We start from the raw sequence: 20,976 nt of genomic DNA, 5'->3' as shown, positions 1-20,976 counted from the left end.
AATATTAGATTTTTAGGAGATGAAAAAAGTGACCAAGACTTCACAGATGCTATGGTAGTCACTCAGCCAACTTGTCTCAGTGGGTTTTCTTTGAAACGACTTGGCCTTTGGACAACCAAAACATGTAACGAGACCCCCTATGCACAGGGGTCCCAGAGACAAATGAAGCTTTGGGTAGAAATGCCTGCTGTTTAATTTAAACTGAGGTTATAGGCTGGTTCCTGAGAAGTCGCCTACTTGAGTCAATGGGCTCAAATGTTGACATACTCTTCTAGGAGCCAGTCACAGGGATCTTGGAGCAAGAGTAAATGAGGAAAGGGGGAGAGGGGATAAAAAGGCAAGGCTGGTGCCAGATGGAGTCATAGGCAGGAAATGGAGATCCGTCACAAGAGGAGCCGCACATTCCAGGGCAGTCAGCACAGAAGAGGATATCTGGAGAGAATACTGTATAAATAGCTACAAGTAAGAGGTCGGCTTGGTATAAGCATGGCTGGTGAGGGCTAGAGGCCGCACTGGGTCTACTGAGGCTGCGTTTTAAGGAGGCGCTGGGACAGAAGGCGGGACTGCTAGAGCCCTCCCAGGTCACTGGCCTGGCGGGTTCTTCGTCAGGGTACAGATCATGCTTTCAGAGAACAGACAATTCTGAAAGATTTTAAAGGTAAACCAGAAAATTGATCACAATATGAGGAAAGTGACTTTGCAAGGAAAGAGTAAAGGAAGAGATGTCACTACTTATATGTCATCTTGTGTCATCTATGAGGGAAGGGATGTCCTACTGGGTGCACCATTGCACCCCCTGGCCCTGCAGGCTTTCACTGGAGGAGGTCACGGACGGGGGAGGGGGAGGAGTGGGGGGGGTGTACAGGCCTGTCCTCACTGTGGGCCCGACTCCACAGAGACTCTTTTCTTTTCCTCCCTCCCTCCCTCCCTCCTTTTCTCTCTTCTTTCCTTCCTTTCTCTTTCTTAATTTCTTCCTGCCTTCATTCTTTCATTTCCTTGTTTTTGTTTTGACAGCAAATAGCAGAACACTAAAGGCAAGCCCAGACATGGAAAAGACAAAAAAGACGCTGGCTGGAAAGGCCAGAACTTGGAAGTTGAGAGAGGAAGGTCCCAGATATGCTGACTGAATGGCAAGGTTCAGAGGACCATGTCCCGTGGAGCTCATTCTTCCGCAAGAATGTTTTGTTGCCACGCTGTTACAGGAAATAACTAATTTTTATTTCACAGAGATAGAAAAAGCTCTCTCAAAGCAACGACTCGTTCTACTCTTCGAAGGGATCATTCCACCTGGTACAGTCACTGAAGGTGGCTGCACCAGTGGCGAAATGGAGAAGTTTTCCAAGCGGCGTGCATGAACACATTAACATGGGACGCAGTATGGGAAAATGGTTAAAAACCCAGGGATTGGGGGGGGGGGGTATGTGTATGGGGGGAGACCTTTAGAAGCCATATGATTTAGAGCAATTTTTAAAAGCTCTATAAAGCCCAATGTACTCATCTTTAAAGTATACCTAGTAATACCTATCTCATAGGGTAGTTGTGAAGTTTGAACAAGAAAATACCCATAAAGCCACTTGGCACAAAGGAAACTCTTAATAAATGGCTGGGTAGACAGAGCAAAGCAGTCAGAAAGCTGGGGCTGTGGGGTCTTTGGGTGATGTGTGCTCAATCCCTCCCAGCTATACCCGGTGCCTCGGGGCCACCTTTTTAAGGTTTATAATGATGTGCCTCGCTCTGGAGGCCTGACACTCAGATAAGTCTGTGACTTAGAGTCGCGGGTCAACATCCCAGCTCAATCGCTCCTTGCCAATTCTGAGTCAAGACTTCAGAGGGAGGCCGTGGGTACGGCCACTGGAGCTTGGCTCTCCAAAGGTGTTCCCGCAGTCATAGGCCCTTTGGTAACAATAAAACAAGGGTCCAAGGCGCAAGCACACATGCTCTTTGTCCTAGATGCCAGCACTCTTAAGCTCCGCCAAGCCAAGAAGGAAAACTTTCAGAAAGGGACCCTCTGTGGAAAAATCTCTGCTTCTAGCATTTGAACTCTAAGGCAACTGCCAGGAGCCATTGGCTGATTAAAAAATCTAGGCAAGGTTATTGCCTGTGGAGAGAGGGCGACAATGTGAGGAAGGAGTGAGTGTAAACTCTACGACAACTGAAACCAGGAAAGCTCCGCGACCTGTATTGCAGCTGACAAGCCCTCACTCAGGCCCTGGATAGTGTTGGGCAAATCTTCAAATGCTATGGTAACATAATCAGACTTCCACAAATTCAAATCAAATGCTGGAGATAGATTTGCTGGGGTTTCCCTCACACCTCTACCACATTAATCCTTTGGCTGTTTCCCATCCCCCAACACCTAATTTCATAAGCCATTAGGATTATGGAAGGGCCTGCAGCCTCACCCCACCCACCGCCCGATCCGGCTGACATGCACACCCCACTGTACCGTGCTGTGACCCTCGCGGCCACAGCGGACTCCTGAAACAAAGCAGCGACCACAGGCCCAGGCAGTGCACCACCCCAGGCAAGCCAACTCCCCAGCAACAGCAACCAGCTCCGAAATCTCCAAGCTGGGTCTACTTTGGCCACATGTGTGACAAGCTATGCTTTTCAAATCACACAAACACACAGGGCAAAGAGCATTTCTGAACCCTGGTCACATGCCAGATGCATTTCTAAGGCAAACGATGGAAAGAGCAAGAGAAAAAGCAAGAAGCGGCTCGTCATCTCCTTCCTAATGTCCCTGTCTCAGAGCGGAAGCCGCTACTCTAATACGTAACCCAGTACACGTTGGAGGTGTGCTAAGTGGCTTCGTAGAGCTAGCCATCCTTAGGGGAAATTCAGAGAGAAAGTTAGTAAGAACCAAGCATTGCCAGTCCAAGAATCATCACTTAGTCAAGGCTCCATGTTCCAGTACCTCATTTTATTCCTATATTTTCTTTTGTAAAAAGCCTACATCTGACAGAACATGATGTAACAAAAAGAACGCAGGTTCTGGAGTTACAAAAACTTGGTTTCAAATCTGACACCCCTACTGAATATAAGTTACTTATCCTCCCAGCCCAGGTTCTCTATGTGTAGAAAGGGAGATGACAAGATCCATGCCGAAGGGCTGGTGTCAGGGTTCATGGAAATAATGCATGTGAAAGGCTGGAGCATGAGGCCTGCAGCCCCAGGTACTCGATAAAAATGAACTCCCCACCCTCCCTAGAGAATAAAGAGGGCTTAGATTAGCATTGCCCGGAGCACGAGAACGGAGCAATGATGCTCTTCACTACCGAAGACGGGACCCTGAGATGGCCGGAAATGGGGCCCGGTACAGGCTTCCTCCTGCCTCCTGTCCTCCATGTCCCCATTCTGACCCAAAGGCTCAAAAATATGATAACCACAAAGCCTCTCCCATGCTGAGAAGACCAGACAAACCAAAGCTCAGGACACTCCAGTTTTCCCAAACCACCGCACACCTTTATCCTATGAGGATCGGTGACAGGAAGCCCACGGTTCAAGGGTGACCCTCCATGGGCACAAATGACTGTTTGTAGGAGAGGGGAAGGGAAGGCAGCCCTGTTGGCAGGATGCTGTCTATAAGGAACGTCATTTGGCTGGGAAGTCTATGCTCCCTGTGAAGTTCAACTTGGAAAAACTTACTTATTTACATGGCTGGACCCAAGAATTTAAAATGCTGACTTTTATCTGGTAATTCATTCAATGTGGGGTGGGAAGGTGCCTTTTAAAAATATTTTGCTGCAGGGTTCTGTGGAACCCTTTTGGGAACCATTGGAAGTCACTGGGGATATAAATATCACATTTCCCACAAACCCGGTAATTTGATTGAGCTTGGGGACTTTTTTTTGTCCAGTTTACCTACTAAGAGGCAGCACAGTACAGTGAAAATAGCAACAGATTAGGAGTGAGGAGAATTGAATTCCAGTTCCACTTCTGTTACTTACTAGTTGTGTGACCCTGAGTAAGTCACTTCACCTCCATTACTTACCCCGTCTGAAACGAGGGGCCAGAACAGAGTGTGGGTTTGAGGACCACCCCTGTGAGAACCGGGGGCCCGGGAACCTTCACTGTTAACAAACACCTGCGATTCTTAAGCTCATGGCAGCTGAGAATCACTGCATCAGAAGATCTCTAGAGGGTTCTTTCTAGTGAGAATGCTGCTTCGGTTATAAATCAGTTCAGAGTTTATGTAGATACTAAATCCTTTCTCCCCTTTGTTTTTTCAAACCAAAGATGTTGACCCATTTTCTTCTCACTCACAGCTAACCAACCAAGGCTAAAATACAACATCCTGTCCAACCTTCACTCTCAAATGAGCCAAATAAATTTCAGCGTCCTTGACTCGCCGGTCACTGCCTGTCCAAGAGATCTTGTAGCTGTTTCCTATGTTGTTTTCCAACTAAAAGCACTTCTCTTCCCTAGCGCGACAATGAGGGCTTCAGTTTGGTTCCAAAGCCCTGTGTCTCTTCTACTTCCTGCAGCAGCTGAGATTTCTCTAGAAATCTCTCATGCACATATTTGCCCTGGTTTACTTAGCAAGTTAGAGCTGGAGGGGTCACTGCATAAGATTTGGTACCAGACAGTGTGTACAAATAAAACTAGTCAGAGCTGGCGGAGAATGACAGAGGAGATAAAATACTGGCGAAATGAGTGGCTCATTAAAGGGGAAGTCACCTAAATATTCTGGGAGTGAACTAGGCGTTCAGGTACCGATGGTCAGAGCTCACGAACCTCAAAGAGAGAAATAAGGACACGTTTTGTTTCCCATGAAAACAAATGTATTGAATTTACAGTAGCATTCTTTTTAAAAAATATATGTATTTTTATTGATTTCAGAGAGGAAGAGAGAGGGAGAGAGAGAGATAGAAACATCAATGATGAGAGGAAGCATTGATCGGCTGCCTCCTGCATGCCCCACACCAGGGATTGAACCCACAACCCACGTATGTGCCCTGACCAAGGAATCAAAACGTGATCTCCTGGTTTATAGGTAAACTTTCAACCACTGAGCCATGCCAGCCGGGCTACAGTAGTATTCTTTAGTCACAGATACAACTCTACTTGATGAAAAATGGTATCTAAACCCTATGGTGGTTCCCCTGCCCTTGTTTTGTTTTGATTTCAATTTGAACTTTCATTGCCCCTATGTGGCTCAAAATCTCCTAGGAAAAACGGACTTTCCCCCTCAGCAGAGATGCATGGTCTGTCACAGCCAAAGCATCTGAAAGGGAGACCCCGGTCAGAACCACTGGAGCAACTGTAGGATGCGTTTTTAACTGGTTATTTCCAACGGCACCTCTTCAAGGGAAAGTTTTTTCTACTTGAGCCCATTCCAAAATAGTGATTTTTATTATTATTTTTTTTTAGCACACTGACATTTTTTCAAAGGGAGTCCCGTGGAGTTTGTTTGTTTGTTTGTGTAGGTGGGGGGAAGATATTGATGTTCTTCTCTCCAGTGTGGAGATAGCAATGGGAAGTGTGCCCGTGGGTGCGTGCATGGACCTTTCTCAGCTGGAGCCAGTCTTTATACTCCGTGAGTCCCAGCTCACGTACTTGTGTGCTGTTCCTGCATACTTGCAGGTAGGATTTCCTCAGATTTTTAATACATGTGACTGGTGACCTGAAAAAAGGAATCTTTTGAAGAGTCACCCTTCTGGGTTCCCCTTTTACACATTTTCCCAATCTGCTCAATACCTGTTGGAGCTCGTCTGATGGAAGGGTGTGAGCAGGGGGTTAGATTTCACATTCGAGCAGCTCTGAAAAGGGAGTAAACATTTATACCCAAGGCAATGGACTTGGCTAGGATTCTCTGTTCCCTCTGCTATTTCTGCAGATATTTATGCTTAAAAAATAATTTCTCCCAGGCCTGCAGCACAGCCAAACTTCTCTTCTGGCTGGATCCAGTCACACACACACACACACACACACACACACACACACACACACACACACACACACACAAGGGTCTCCTTGCCTAAAAACACAGATGAGCTGGGGTAGAAAAAAAGAGAATAAGCATGGTGATCGGGAACATTTTACAAAGGGAGAAGGGCTCATCTTTGAACGAGGGCAACTGTGTTTAGGGTTCGGCTTACTTACACAAAGGAACTCCAACCAGGATTTCAAAGGAAGCCTGGTTCCCACTCTCCCATAGGCCCCAGCGGCTGGTTCTACAAAAAAAGGGTTCCTGTATTCTTACAGTGTTTCTAAATAAGTATCTGCTTGTAGTTGTCGAGTTTGATGCCGACTTTTAAAATGGACATTACTAATACTTTGGGAGAACTATTACATTGGAAAACTCAGTTGCTATGGAGAAGAGTGATTCTAAATAAGCAGTGTGTTCTTCCCCAAGACTGGGCTCACATACAGCTACAAGGAGTTTGCTTCCTTCTTTCTCTCTCTTTCTAAATAAATGTATTGAATATGTAAGTGTCAAGCATTGATCTTGCCTCTGAGGGGATGCAGGAAAGATTCCGTCATGGGGCTCATCCTTCAGGTCTCACGCAGGCCAAAACAGAGACAAAATTTGAGGTGCAACTGCGGGCAAGACTGAGAGAAGAGGGCCTGATTAGGGCTGGGGTGCTGGGTTCCTCAGAGGGATGGTGTTTGTCTTTCAAAATATAAAATGGGCACTGAAAGAAGAGTTCTGTCACCAGAAAGGAAACAGTGAATAACTTCCAAGATGCAAAACAACCTGGGATTGTGAGAAAAGCCCAAGGATTGAAATAAGGACCGGGAGTGGAGTGATGTTATTGGTCTTGTCAACAATGTGCGTCTCTTACTAGTAGTCTCTTTCCTCAGTGATCTGGCACGTCAGGGTGCCTTCTACATGGAAGATGAAAATATTGTTCTAAAGCCCATTTAAATAAACCTTCTGGATGAAAAAGTCACCTCTTTCCAATTTGTTGAAATAAGAGAGTCATAATATTTATTTCATCAAGGGAGTGTGAAGCTTAGTTGGGATTAATTTACTTCAGTACTCCTTCTAGGGCACTTAAAATTTTATATAATCCCATATGTGGTTTGTAGGAACAGACTGCATGAAGATTTGATGAGGAATAGTATGAATATTTCATCAAGTTTTTTCATCCTTCTTTCAAGTATAACCACCCTCACTTTAGCTTTTCTAGTCCCTCAATACAAGGTGCCTGGTTACCGTGAGAACTTCCCAAGGTGGGCCTCAGCCAATCCAGTGTGGATGCTGCTGCCCCATTCGTCAGCACAGGACCTCCAGTTGTGCTGGGGCCCTCCCTCTCCTCTAAGGCGCACTTGGCTCAAGGTGCGCACATGCAGCACCTACTGTTTACATGTTTATCATTTCCTCAGGTTGACTGTGAACAACTGCAGGGCATCAACTTACTTATACGTTGAATCTCTTACAAGCATCTTACACAGTAACTAGCAGAGAAGATTAAATAAAGGTTTTTCAAATGAATGGGTACACACATCCTATGCTCATGTTTTCAGGCAAAAACCAACCCAAGTCTTCGGAATCTATGACTTGACCTCCTGTCTTTCTCCTTTTGCTCCACCCTCACCCCAACATCTTCCCTTTCCTTCCCTATAACCCTATTTGATCTATATCAGGTTTCCAACCTGGGAGAGCTCTACAAATAAAACGCACACTGAGGCCTGGCCCCACCAGCAGGAATGCTGACTGCATTGGTCAGGGTGGGGCCCTGGTGCTGGTATTTTGTAACTACTCCTGGGAGGGGTCTACAGACACCCAGGCTTCAGAAACACAGATTTAAAGTGATACTCAAGTCCCACCTTCTTCTGATAAGACTAACGTGCCTCTTTTGAGTTTACCTTCCTCGGGACTCAGAGCGGTGCTAACCACGTATTAGGTAATAACCCATGTGATAGCATCTCAGTACTAGTTTGTGCTTTAACGCCTGCACTTCATTTCGATAATTCATGAGTGTGTATGTGGGCATGCGTGTGTATTCTATATCTCAGTCATCTCTCGGACTAGACCAGAAGAAACTTGAAGGCAGGAACTGTCTGCTACTTCTTTGCATCCCCCTGCCATGCACATGGTGAACCAAGTCATACTTTTATTTATGTAACAAAACCAAATCCACTAAAACGCAAGCACAAAACGCCTGGCAGTGGCCATTTTAATTCAACTCTAAGGACATGTCTTTAGTAAGAATAAAAATGTTGCAAAAAGGGTGGGGCAGGATTGAAGCCAAGGAGGAAAAGAGTAAATAAAAGTCAAATGGAAAAAAGGCTAAATTAGTCCAAAAGAAAATGCTTCCCAGCTTCACAAGAGCGTTTTTACAAACACTGAAGCAGAATAAACAAGAGAATTAACTTGGCTTGTGCCCTGATAAGGAGATTTCTTCCTTGGTTGTATAATTCTACAACGTTTCCAGGGTGTAAAGAAAATAATCAGCTGGGGAGGACTCCGTCCCTCGGACTATACAATCCAACTTGGGTTCATCAGCTCGCCAGTCGGCTCAGCTGGCCCTGACCCCTTCCAGCCTCAGCTCAGACTAAGCCTCACATGTGAGCCCTGGTGCAGAGCTCAATGTCATAGAAACGGGATAAAACGTAACCTTCATTCCGTAACCTTGATCCCTTGGCATGTGGCTTCTGCTTGCGCATTGAGAGAAAGAAAAAGAATAAAAAAGAATAAAAATCAAAAGCTCTACCTGTAACTTCCCATAGGAGCTGGTGTTCATATCTGTCTAGGGAATGATCTAGGCATGTCCTCCTTCTAAGTGGTGTTATAAGAGGTATTATTTGGAGCAATCACCTTAAAAGCACATATCCCAGAAAAGGTGTGTCTTCATGGGGCTCCTCTACTTTGTCATGAAGTAGGACCACAGGAAAGGCTCGATGAATCACTCAGCACACCCTCTGGTGAGCTGAGATCAGGGCATCAGGTCAAGGCGTGTTTTCTATATTAAACTTTATCCTACTTATCAGGCCACAAACGAAACGACTGGTCCCCAAAGGCACATACATTTCTGTAGATTAATTAAGCATACGTTCTTTGGCCTGTGCTGGCCATTTTAACGCTGGTTGTATTTTACTTTAAATTTTCATTATTGTTTGAAACATGATTCAAAAGCATTTAACTCTGCTCTTGATTGATTAGCAATGATTGATTAGCAATGTCCTTTATAGATTAAGATAACACCACGGACCCCTCTAAATGGGATATGAGCTGGTAGGCTGTCACTGATCTATCCACGCTTTGGTCCGGGTTCTTTTCCTAACCAGTGGCCTACAATTGACCTTATGAGCTAAGAACCAACAGCCACCAAAATGTTCCAGTCACCAAAGAGACACAGAATAATAGCATTTGTTCTATCTACTTCCTGTTGACACTAACAAAATAGAGATGACTGGTTAATTTAGTAAAACAAATGAAAAAAATGTGGCTTTAACTTCTTTATTTTCTAACTAGAGGCCCAGTGCACGAAATTCGTGCACTCAGGGGCAGGAGGTCCCTCAGCCCGGCCTGCGCTCTCTCGCAGTCTGGGAGTCCTTGGGGGATGTCCAAGTGATGGCTTAGGCCTGTGGAGAGCGGGCCTAAGCTGTCAGTTGGACATCCTTAGCGCTGCCACAGAGGCAGGAGAGGCTCCCGCCACCACTGCTGCACTCACCAGCCATGAGCCTGGCTTCTGGCTGAGTGGTGCTCCCCCTGTGGGAGCGCACTGACCACCAGGGGGCAGCTCCTGAGTTGAGTGTCTGCTCCCTGTTGGTCAGTGCATGTCATAGCAACTGGTTGTTCCACTGTTGGGCCAAAACTGGCTCTCTGACATCCCCAGAGGGGTCCCAGATTGCGAAAGGGTGCAGGCCAGGCCAAGGGACCCCACCAGTGCACAATCGGGGCTGGGGAGGGACCATGGAGGGCTCCAGGGCATGTCCGGCTCATCTTGCTCAGTCCCGATTGGCCGGACCCCAGCAACAAGCTAACCTACCAGTCGGAGCCTCTGCCCCCTGGTGGTCAGTGCATATCATAGTGACTGGTCGACTAGTCGACTGTCTGCCCCCTGGTTGTCAGTGCACGTCATAGCGAGCAGTTGAGCGGCCTTAGCATATCATTAGCATATTACGCTTTGATTGGTTGAACGGCCAACTAGATGACCAGACACATAGCATATTAGGCTTTTATTATATAGGATAAACATTAACTAGAATTAGTAAAACTAGAATCTGGGAGCCTGGAACCCACAATACCATGTATAATAGACTGAATCACAAAATCAGTGTGTGTCATCTAACATCTAAAACAGAGATAAAGTACAAAAGTTTTCAAGGAGTGGGGTTAAGGATCCATGAAAATGACCGAATCAACACTGACCCACAGGACCCTGCTTCCTCAAGGAGTACAGGGAACAGAGCTTGACATTCCTTAGAGATATGCCTGAGAGCTGCAAGAAGGGTTTATTTAACAACACTTATAACCTGGGGTACAAACATAAGGTCATTAGGTTCTACAGGAACATTTTTGGATGCATTCTACTGAAAAGAAAAGAAATGGATGCAGAACCCAGGAAACTTGAGTTACCAGAGAAAAGGCCTCATGGAGGCAATGAGCACGCCAGGGCCTGAAAACTCGAGAATGCTCCCCGGAATGAAAACAAGCAGCTCCATCGCCTCAGAACACAGCTGACTCAGTCCTCGGCTGGAACGCTATTTACACAGTCCGAGCGAACCAAGAGGAGTCCTCTGGTCTGTAACCAAGAGCACTCAGAAAGCTATGTCTGGAACAGGCAAGGGCTCCCGTCTGTTCTGGATGATTCCTGACTCCCTGAAAAAGAGCCAGTTCACCAAATGCAGGTAAAGGGCCACACGCCCTTCCCACCACCCGCTCTGGGAAGGGCCACCAGCAAGCGTAACATTTCAAGCCTCTTTAGTTAATGACTTGGATTTGTTATATATTTAGCAAAATGGGCAAATCTGGGTTCTGCATTCTGCCCCATCCTTTACATCAGAATAATCACCCTGGCTTCCCTCTTCTCCTGTGTGCAGAGGAGGTCGTGATGGAACCTGGTCTACACAGGATGAAGCTGAAGTTAGCCATCAGGAAGAAGAAATGTCCTAATTAGGAGGCATCTTTCCAAAAGGCCAGACAGTGGTGGTCCTTTCTTAGGGGGTGGAGGGAAGATGAAGAAGGGGTAGAAACGAACCCTTCTGGGTGAGGGGGAAATTCTCATTTGAGGCCAGGACAGAAGCCACCAACAGGGAGCTCTTAGAGGCAGCATCCTTTCAGAGATCGCTCTAGCATCTCCCAGTCCTTTAAACTACTGGCTATGAGTTGATGCAAAAGTACCCAGGACCTGGGGAACAGTTATTCACTTGGCAAGGTCTGCCTGGCCTAAGGTTTTCAAAGCACATTCATCTCAAGAAAAAGCACCATCACTTCTTAATTTGTATATGAATGACCTAGTGCTTGACCAATAGCGTGATCATTCACCCTTTACTGATAGAGAACCTGAGATCCCTAGAGGTGTGTACCTTGATCACTTACAAGCTATTGGCTACCATCAGGTCACTTAAAAGCTACTGGCCACCATGCAAACTCTCGTGGGTCTATACTTACAGTTTTTTTCCTGTGACTTGTGTCCCCACTTCATTTTACTGCTGTTGGGGCAGTTAGGGGTGCTTTTTGTTTTGTTTTTCCCTACGCCCTGTGTTGGGCCAGGATAGACAACATGACCTTGACAATCACGAACAAGGTCAAAGCACTCACCTGTCTTCTCTCTGAACCAAGGCTTTGGAAAATCAGCCGTGTGTTCACACTGTGGCTCCAGGTGTTGCCTAGTGCAGCTGTCACACAGCTGGATCCAGAAGGGCCTGAAACAGAACAGAACATAGCTATGATCTTGATGCCCTTTCTTGTGATGGCGTTTCACTAAAGTCCAGTCATTGCTCATTGCTTAGAGCACATGGAGGCTCAGTTCACGACCACAGAAGCTGGTGAATTAGAGAAGGAGAGGGGTTAAAGAATTTGAGACCAAAAATAAAAGCCAGCATGAGTTTCCTTCAGCCTCAGGGAAAGTGACCACTACAGGCTAAAGGTAACAGAGTTACACAGCAATAAGAGGTCCCACTGCAAGGTAATTTGGAACCATTGCTAATACTAAATTAAGCCACTCAACATCCATGGTAGAAAGGCAAAGAGTAAGAGCTGATTATGAAATAGTCTTAGTTCAATAGGGTTGTAAAACGTTTTTGGCTTGATAAGAATTTTAACTCGGTGTTCCTTATCAATATAGAAATGGTGGCATATGCATATAAAATTCCTTTTCCTTTCCAAACCCACACCCCCCCCCCTCCACACACACACACACCTGGAAGAGGAATCTGGAAGATCTCACCATTTCATATCTCTGTATGAGACATTCTTATCCCAAGAGAAACATTCTTTTACCACCTAAGACGTTCCTAAAAGGGGAGGATCTGAAGCAAACTCTAGTTTCCCCCAAGTTGTACTTCAGCTATTGTCTTCCACCTCTAGAGCTTCATGGTGCCTCTTGACATCTATTCTGCTCGCCTCCTCTTCTTCTTTCTCACAGGCAGGCTAATCGGTTCCATCCTCTAGCAGCCAGCCTTTGCTGTCATATCTAGGTCGCCTCTGAACTCCTGTGCCCATGTTTGGCCTGGGCCAGGGGAGGAATTCTGGTCTTTTACCCTTTGTGCCTGAGGATAAAGTACTAATTCCTGAGCGTACTTGGTCATCTGCGCCTGTAGCCCTCTCTGGCCCCACCATTGTAAGCTCTCTCCCTGGATGGTGCCTTGCAATTTCCTGACTTCTCTGTCCTCAACCTCCCTGACTTCTTGTCAGCAGCTGATAAAGCTTCCCCCTCCTTTGACATCCAATAGTCTGGCCTCTTCTTCTTAGTGGGTGGACTGCAGAGAGCTGGCCATGACCAAAATTCTTCCTAATACCTAAGTGCCTTCAGTGGCTGGGAAATAAATTAATACAGAGGCCAGGTGTTTGCATTGCAACACGCAGAAATTCTTTACTACCACAAAATAGATGTACACTCTTTCATTTTTCTTTTAAAAATCTGTCTGTCTTTCCTTTCTTGATAGAGACACATTAACAGAGAAATGTTTTCTGCTGTAAGTACACCAACATGGCCAGGGCTTGAGCAACTGATTTTTCTTTTTTTGCATTTTTATAAAGCAGCTCTATTGAGATAATTCACACATCATACAAACCATCCACTTAAAGTGCAATGGTTTTTACTACATGCAGAATTATTCAACCATCTCCACAATCAAACTCTAGGACACTTCCTCACCTCAAACGTAAGCCCCAGACCCTTAACCATAAGCCTCCAGCCCTTCTTTCCTGCCCCAGCCCCAGCCCCAGGCAACTGTGGTGAATTAGGGAATTCATCCAGGACCTCAAGGGGGAAGCCCTGTTCAGCTCTGACTGCTGATATCGTGTGCCAATTTGAGTTCATAGTCAGCCACATCTTTTGATTTTTAAAAGAGAAGCCAGACATCAATATTTTAAGTACAATCTCCTGATTTTTCAAGTGTTGGTTTAGTTATGTGTTTTAAACACACAATAAGCATGCGTATGCACCAGATATGACTCACTCCCACCAAACCGGCAATGTCTGCTCCACACCGATGATTCCTCAGCCCTTGTCTCAGCCCCTGACTTGCCTCAGTACCTGTCCTCTGTTTTGAACCACAAGAACTGTAAGCCTGACGTAATGAATTTTAGCACCATAAATTCCTTATCTTCCAATAAAGCTCATATCTTCCCACAGAGACGCACTCTTCTTTCATTGTCCTTGTCTTTGGCCTTCCATTTAATCTGGTTTGAAACCTGAGTTCCATTTTTAAGTTTCTTCTCTCATGCTCCGCACGTCCAATAAATTGTGAAGCCCTTTTGGTTTGACTGTAAACGCTCACCTGCTTCCTTCCCGACCCTCCATTCTCTCCTACCCCAACCTTAGAACAGACCCACATGAGCTTCCACCTGGGATGAGTGCCATAGCTTTCTACCTGGTCTCCACGCTGCTGACAGTCCTTCCCTATAAAAGCCCATCCTCTGTTCTCCGGCCCAATTGCCCAATTGGCCTCCCTAAGCACACAGCTAAGCACGCCACCCTGCATTCACGATCAGCATGCTCAAAGACCTTGTATGGTCCCCATGTGCCTTCAAAGAGTTCTAAATTCCCAAGATTGGCATTCAAGGCTCTTCAGCCTATGCCCACATTGCCTTTCCACACCTCTCCACTCCATTCCGCTTCATGTAGATTTTGCCCCAACTTATCACTTCTGCTCCATGGCCCCTCTACACCTGGAATGCCTCTATGTCCACACATTATCTTCCATACCACTTCCCTGATCCTCATATCTAAACCCCTAAAAACTTTCACTCTGTCATGTTGCTGTCATTTTCTATCCTGTGGTATGCTACTTGTGTGCTTTTCTTCTCTCCCCAAGTATATATTTCAAGAGGACCAAATCCATGTCTGATTCATGCTAGTACGCCTGAATCACTTAACACAAGGTCTGAGACACAGGATGCTTAATAAATACTGGTTAGATAAATAGTTAATAAGTTATTCTTACTAAACATTGAACCATGTGATTTGTTTTAGCAGATGTATATTCTTAATTCTATCTTGCTTAAGCTAAATTAATGGTTTACCTTTTTCAAGCAAACTCTAGAAGCTTGTTGCTTAGATGCCTGCTACATGATAGGAGAGGCTGAGTTTTCAAGTTTGCCAGGGAAAGACTACATGTGAATCACTAGAAGATGATAATGAGGGAAGCACTCAAAAATGTTCTTGGTAATAAAACTGTAAGAGTGTCCCAGGTCCAGAAGATGTTTTCAGAAATCAGAGCCACATTGGGCCAGTAGTCACTATTGAAAGAATTCCATGTTCCTAAACAGCATTTAACAGTACCATATGCTTTGCTGGTTTTTAGACAGGCAAGTTCGGGTCCTAAGGGCCATGAGTGCAAATGCCCATGGAAAAATTTCCGGAAGAAACCCTGAGCGAGATAGCTGGAGGAGATAAATTTTCAGGAGTTCTACCGACACTGAGCCACCTACAAGTGCAATAACAGCAAGGCCTTGAAAGTTAATAATAAAAGACAACATTTTTAAGGTACCATATGCTAAGCACTAGGTAAGCCCTTTATATAGGGAGCCCTTTATGTCTTGTTTGAGTTTCATATCTTCATTCCATCCTCACAGCCACTCTATGAGATAGGTAATATGGTTCCTATTGACAGAGTAAGTCTATGAGAGACTAAGTAACTATCCCAAGGTCACATGGTTGGTTAATGACAGCCGGCGTTGGAAACCAGGCTGACAGAATTGTAACCTTTTCTCCAATTAGCTTTCTCCAGGCTCCTGATGTCGAATAGCCTGCCGCTCTGCCAGCCAGGAGGGCCCCCAGGAAGGGTCTGAAGGGCTGAAGGCCCATCTTGGGGATGACACTCCTGCGGGGTGTTGGGAGCATCTTATCACTCATCTCAACTCTGCGTGCTCCTTGGACTCCACACTCAGCTTCCGCTTTCCTGATGCACAGTGATACCCAGAGCAAGGGGTTCCAGAGAGCTATGCAGGCCTGGCTTGGCAAGGTGTTTCACCTGGCTCAACTGGCCCACAGCTGGACTCATGCTCACCAGCTGGCCAAAGCTGACCCTCTCTGGTTGAAGATTTAACAATCTGACTGGAATTAGAAAGTTATTTCACTTAATGGAGTCTCAAGTATGGGAAAACAACTGAAGGGTGGTTTTAGGTGGTGGAATCACTTGAGAGAGAATTGGGAGAAAGGGAAGTGAGGAAGCTGTCAGTTACTATCAATTTGTAACTTTTTTTTTTAACTGGAAAACTCAGTGGTCTCATGTCTGTTAACTTTCAAGCATTCACATGTGAAGGCAGGTTTAAATGATCATTATTGCTGTTCATGGGGAAATTAAGGTAGAAGGAATCTGCTTACTGGCTTTTCAGAAAAGGCGATTTCCTGCCCAATGACCTAATTGGTCAGGAAATAGATAAGTGAGTCTTCTCTATGCTCATTTTAAGTGGAAGTTCTGAAAATTGGGGCGCTCTCTTCCTCCCTCCTTTTAGATGACTGATATTTAGACCTGCCAAGGCAACATGACTTCATTGTACTGGAATTAGGTTGATTTCAACACAAATTAAAAAATCAAATAAACGAACTGGGTTTTAAAAGTATTTTCATTATTGGGGATTTTTCACTGTCACCGGTTGAGCCTGCAGACGTATCTGAATGCACTATGGAGAGAGATGTAATTGATTTACTGTGAAGTCAGGTCTCTGTAAAAAAGACTGTGGGAACATTCATTCCCTACTCTCTCAGAGACTCTTTTAGGTAAGTCAAAGCATGTTCTCCTTCTGTGTTTGCTTACCCATCTGTAAAATGTGAATAATAATTCTTGCCCCCAGGCAACCAAAGGTTCCTGGTGAACTTTAGATGAAGATACTTGGTATATATGAATGACAGAAACAATGATGATCAAACACTATAGATGGAATCTGGGAAGAAAATAAGTTTAATCATCATCTTCTACATTGTTTATTCTGCTAATAATGAGGCAAGCTCATAAAGCTCAGTAATGAACTGGTTAAAACAACAGGATTTGGATTCTGGAATCTCTTTCATAACTACACGCTATCTTTTGGATCCAATTCCCCCCTCCTTAGGAGTGGGCGTAGGTTACGAAGACGCATTTCTCACAAGGCAAGGAGCTTTCTCTGTGCTGTACACGCAGGGTGTGGAGTCTTGTGCAATCAGACTGGAGGAGGATAATCAGGCTGCTATGTAGCCTTGATTTCTAACAAGGTAATGGGCCTCTGGTACCAACCCGTGTCAGCATTGGGAGCCTTCAACGAAAAAAAGCTCCTGTGAAAACATTTCAATTTATGACTTCTGTGGCTTAGCATTTCTCGGAGGTCAAACTGAATCTCCAATACATAACATAAAAGTGTCTGCTGTGCAGCAAAAGGTCAACTTTAAAAGAATAGGCTTTTCCATGTTGAAATAAATTAAAGTGTAAACAAAGTAGTCACTCCCAGAATAGGAACACGAGGGAAGGAAAGTTCATGGCCTAAGAGGCTGGATATTCTGGACACTGGGTCCCTCCTATCCCTTCAGATGAAAGGCACCTTATTGAGACTAGAAAGAGGAAATTAAAAAAAGAAAAGAAAAGAAAAATATTTTGAGGACTGAAAGGGAAGGAGGTGGTATGTTACCATTGGAACTGACGTTCTCTTTCTTATCTCTTGTCTTCACGTTCTAAAGCATGTTCTGTAAAGCCCACAATAGCATATGGGCAGCTGCTGGCTAGGAGGCGGGACCCTGGAGTTCTACTTCTGACTTAGATGTGGGCTTTTAGTGAGACCAGGTGGAGGAAGAAGAAGAGGTAACAATGAACATTAGAGTAGGCCTTAGTAATGACCAGTTTTTTTTTGTTTTTTTTTTACTTCTCTGAGCCTCAGTTTCCTCCTCATCCGTGACAAGAAATGGTTGTTCTCAAAAGTTCCTGCCTGTACTAGGAACTTTGAATCTATGGTATTTTGATGACAAGAAATCAGCTCCTCATTCTGGACCCCCCTTTATCCAGAAAGTTTGAGAACGCTCTATGCCAGTGATTTTTCAACCTTTTTTTTTTTTAATCTCATGGCACACATAAACTTATTAATAAAATTCTGTGGCACACCAAAATACATATGTATTTGCCAATCTGACAAAATAATAGGTATAATTTTGATTGATTTCCAAAAAAAGAATTTAAAATAATAGTAATTACCTACTCTTTTTGCTCCAAAGTGACTTTTTGAAAAATTAGGTGCCTATACTTGTATATAAGAATTTCTGGTACCAAGAACCAAGAATTAACCAATCAGATGCAGCCTTATTATGTGATGTGACCATTAGGATGCAACTCTATTATAGGTCCAATGTATTTATGGTTCAAGACAGGGCATTCACACTGGATGGCTATTGTGGAGTTGGCTGTTATCATTTTTTTATTTGACAATCTAAGGGAAAAGAGGCCAGTGCCCCTGACTAAGTAGTCAGGTACTGCATGTTTTAAAAATTCTTGCAGTACTCTGGTTGAAAATCGCTTCTCTACTCTATGTGCTAACTTGGAATGGCTATGATCTACCCAGCACCCATTTAGCCTGAAGAGAGTATGGATGTGTGGTTCTTTCCCTGGGAGCAGATTTCTCTCCAGATGAGACTGTCCTACCCACTAAAACCTTCTGATGGGTAAATCATAAGTTGTGGCCAAGTCCCAGCAAACACAACTTCATAATAACAAAGCTTAAAGATGGGAGTCTGAGTGAGAAAGCAGAGATTAAAAGGGGATTATCATCCACTAAATTCGGTTTCTCCTGTTTAAACCCAGGCCCCTGGAAGTTGCTGAGCTACAGCATATGTTTTATGTTGGGTCATTCATTTGAACTGGGGAGGGGACTGAGAATCTCAGCGAGCCCCAATAGAAAGATGACAGGGGGAAATATTTAGATCTGCTTTCCCCCAAATTTCCCAGAGTATCCTGGACTACCTCTGCTAGTGGGTCATTAGCTCTTGTTCTATGTGATGCAGAAAGACAGAATTTCAGCAACCAATGCTAAAAAGGGTAAGTGGGGAATAAAAGAGAGAGGAAGACTGCCTAGCAAAGGCTATTTCTAGAAGAAGCATTCAAGACGACCTACAAACTCCATGAGCCCACAGGGCAAAGGTATCACATCACATAGGCTCACACATCTATCCTCCAGCAAAATTAATTTCCTTGGGGGCTTGTGGTTCACTAACTGAACCCGTGAACCAGCTGTATTTAGTGCCCTGTACTTCCTTGGGCCTCTAAAATTGACAATGGTCTGTAGGTCAAGTTCCAACGGAAGTGATATTTCTGACCTAGCTCTATAAATAGAGCACTGGAAAAACCCATCAGCTGCAAATGGTCCAGGGACCACACGCTATCTATTAAGCAAGTAACCGCAGACTCTGTGCTGCCATTTTAGATGAGAAAAAAAAAATCTTTTGTTATTTATAATCTTCAGAGCTTTGATATTCTCAAAATACTCTTAAGCTATTAGTCTTCTTTTGGATTTACAAATAAAGGATCTGAGGCATAAAACCACATAATAACTGCCTCAATATCAGCTGCCCACTGAGGAAGGCATTTGCCGGGTGGAGAATAAGGCTCCTTCACTTTGGTAAAGTGGGAAGTTTCATTCCCAGGGTCTCGTGGCTAGAGGTGAAAGAGGTGAATGCAGTTCAGAGTCTTTACTTACACAACACACCTAGGCAGATCCAAGTCTTACCAATAAAACTCGTTACTGAGGAAGGTAAGAAATGTGAAGAAGACGAGAAAAGGTGGGGCGATCAGAAGTTTTGGAATGCCAGAGTCAGAGATGGATTATTCCCCCACAACCAAAGGTAGAAACAGTGAGCTAATCACTGGGATAAAGACTGGAATGCACCAGCACAAACCACTGAAACAACTTGTTTGGCTGTTGTGGGGGAAGAAAATACTTTAATTTTCCCAGAGTCTTACAGTGGTTATACAAGTTATCATCCAATAAGGCCACTTTTGACAATGAAACTGGGGCATTTTAATAATTATATTGGGGTAACAGATAAGTCAGGACTGTTCTGGGCAAACCAAGACATATGGTAGCCCTATAGAGGCACCATGTAGCAAATGTCCCAAATCAGCACGAGGATGCTCACCCTACAATAAATGGTCAGTCTAGACTTCGTCACATTTATCAACCAAAAGCCCCACAGGGGATACTGTGTAAGACTTCTCCACTATGTTTGCCGTGACAACCATGAATGTCTTCAAAGACAGTTAGGAAAACAATAGGCTTGAACTAGGTTATCTGAATAGAAGGAAGCAATTTCCTCCCCACCTGGCTCAACTTCCAACACTCCCCAGGAGGCCATGCTTCCGAATCCTTTTTCCAATGAGACGGCTTTCCTCCTGCTCGCTACCTTCTATTTGCGGGGAGGGAAGTACCCTGAATGGTGACCAGTAGCTAGGTCTCCTGACCTTTGAAAAGAACTCTTTCATTAAAAATAAACTCACTCACGAGAAAACACAAACTATCCTTAAGTAAATACTAGAAAATAAAATAAAGGAAACAAAAACCCAACCATTTCAGGGAATCTGTGGCATTTTCTTTTTGAACGTAGGCGTCACTGAATATAGGCTAAGAAGATGCTTATGTGAAACAGGCTTTTCCCCACAACAGCGTGTTCCATCTGCTCACTGTGGGCAAGCGAATTCCTCCAATTGTGCCAATCAGCCATCGAGGTAGGACCTGTGCTTTTCTGCTCCCTTTGTAGACTCAGAGGCAGCTGGGTTCCCACAAGGTCATCATCTCATTTTATGATCATTAGGTTTTTTTCAAGTAACTTTTTTTTTTTCTTTCTGGCAGAAGCAGAAGAAATACTTATTCTGATAAGTATCTTATTCTGATTTCAGATTGTTTATTGTTTTGGCTGCTGGGGGGAAAATCCCGCTCAGATGTGTGCATTCAGCCAACTGCCTTTGGAAAAAGCTGGGAAGAGTAAAAAGTGGCACATCCTTTCTCGGTGTTAAACTACGGTGAAGGAATATTTGGTAGCTTTACACATCCAAGGAACCGGCCTGCACAGTGAGTCGGGCAGGTGATAGCCCTGTTGTCTGAAGAGCAAAGGGACACTAACAGGCATGGGGTTGCCTTTGGGAAATCAGCACCAGGCACACCAGGGCCGAGACAAGGTCCTTCCCACGGCCTTGGCTGCGCAGAGCTGGGCCCAGGCACATCTGCCAGGCTTCGGGCTGGCCCTAGATCGCTGGCTCTATGCAAGTAATAGGGACAGAAAGGAAAAAGAAATGCTGTGGGGTTTTTTGTTTGTTTGTTTTATTCATTTTGGAGAGAAAGGGAGAAAAAGAGAGAGAAACATCAATGTGAGAAACATTGATCGGTTGCCTCCCGTATGCACC

At 44.7% G+C, this 20,976-nt stretch overlaps 1 protein-coding gene across 1 annotated transcript in view; it reads right to left on the bottom strand.

Annotated features, from left to right (window-relative positions):
• The window catches only part of RAD51B (RAD51 paralog B), a 514,016-nt gene that overhangs the window by 41,823 nt on the left and 451,217 nt on the right, over positions 1 to 20,976 (bottom strand). Inside the window, exon 9 of the mRNA XM_079768331.1 lies at positions 11,717 to 11,820. Coding sequence (XP_079624457.1) covers positions 11,717 to 11,820 — 104 coding nt within the window. The remainder of the gene's footprint in view (positions 1 to 11,716; positions 11,821 to 20,976) is intronic.

The sequence above is a fragment of the Cnephaeus nilssonii genome (assembly GCF_951640355.1).
Source record: "Cnephaeus nilssonii genome assembly, chromosome: 4".
NCBI classification, from domain to species: domain Eukaryota; kingdom Metazoa; phylum Chordata; class Mammalia; order Chiroptera; family Vespertilionidae; genus Cnephaeus; species Cnephaeus nilssonii.
This window is presented reverse-complemented; position numbering and strand designations above follow the sequence as displayed.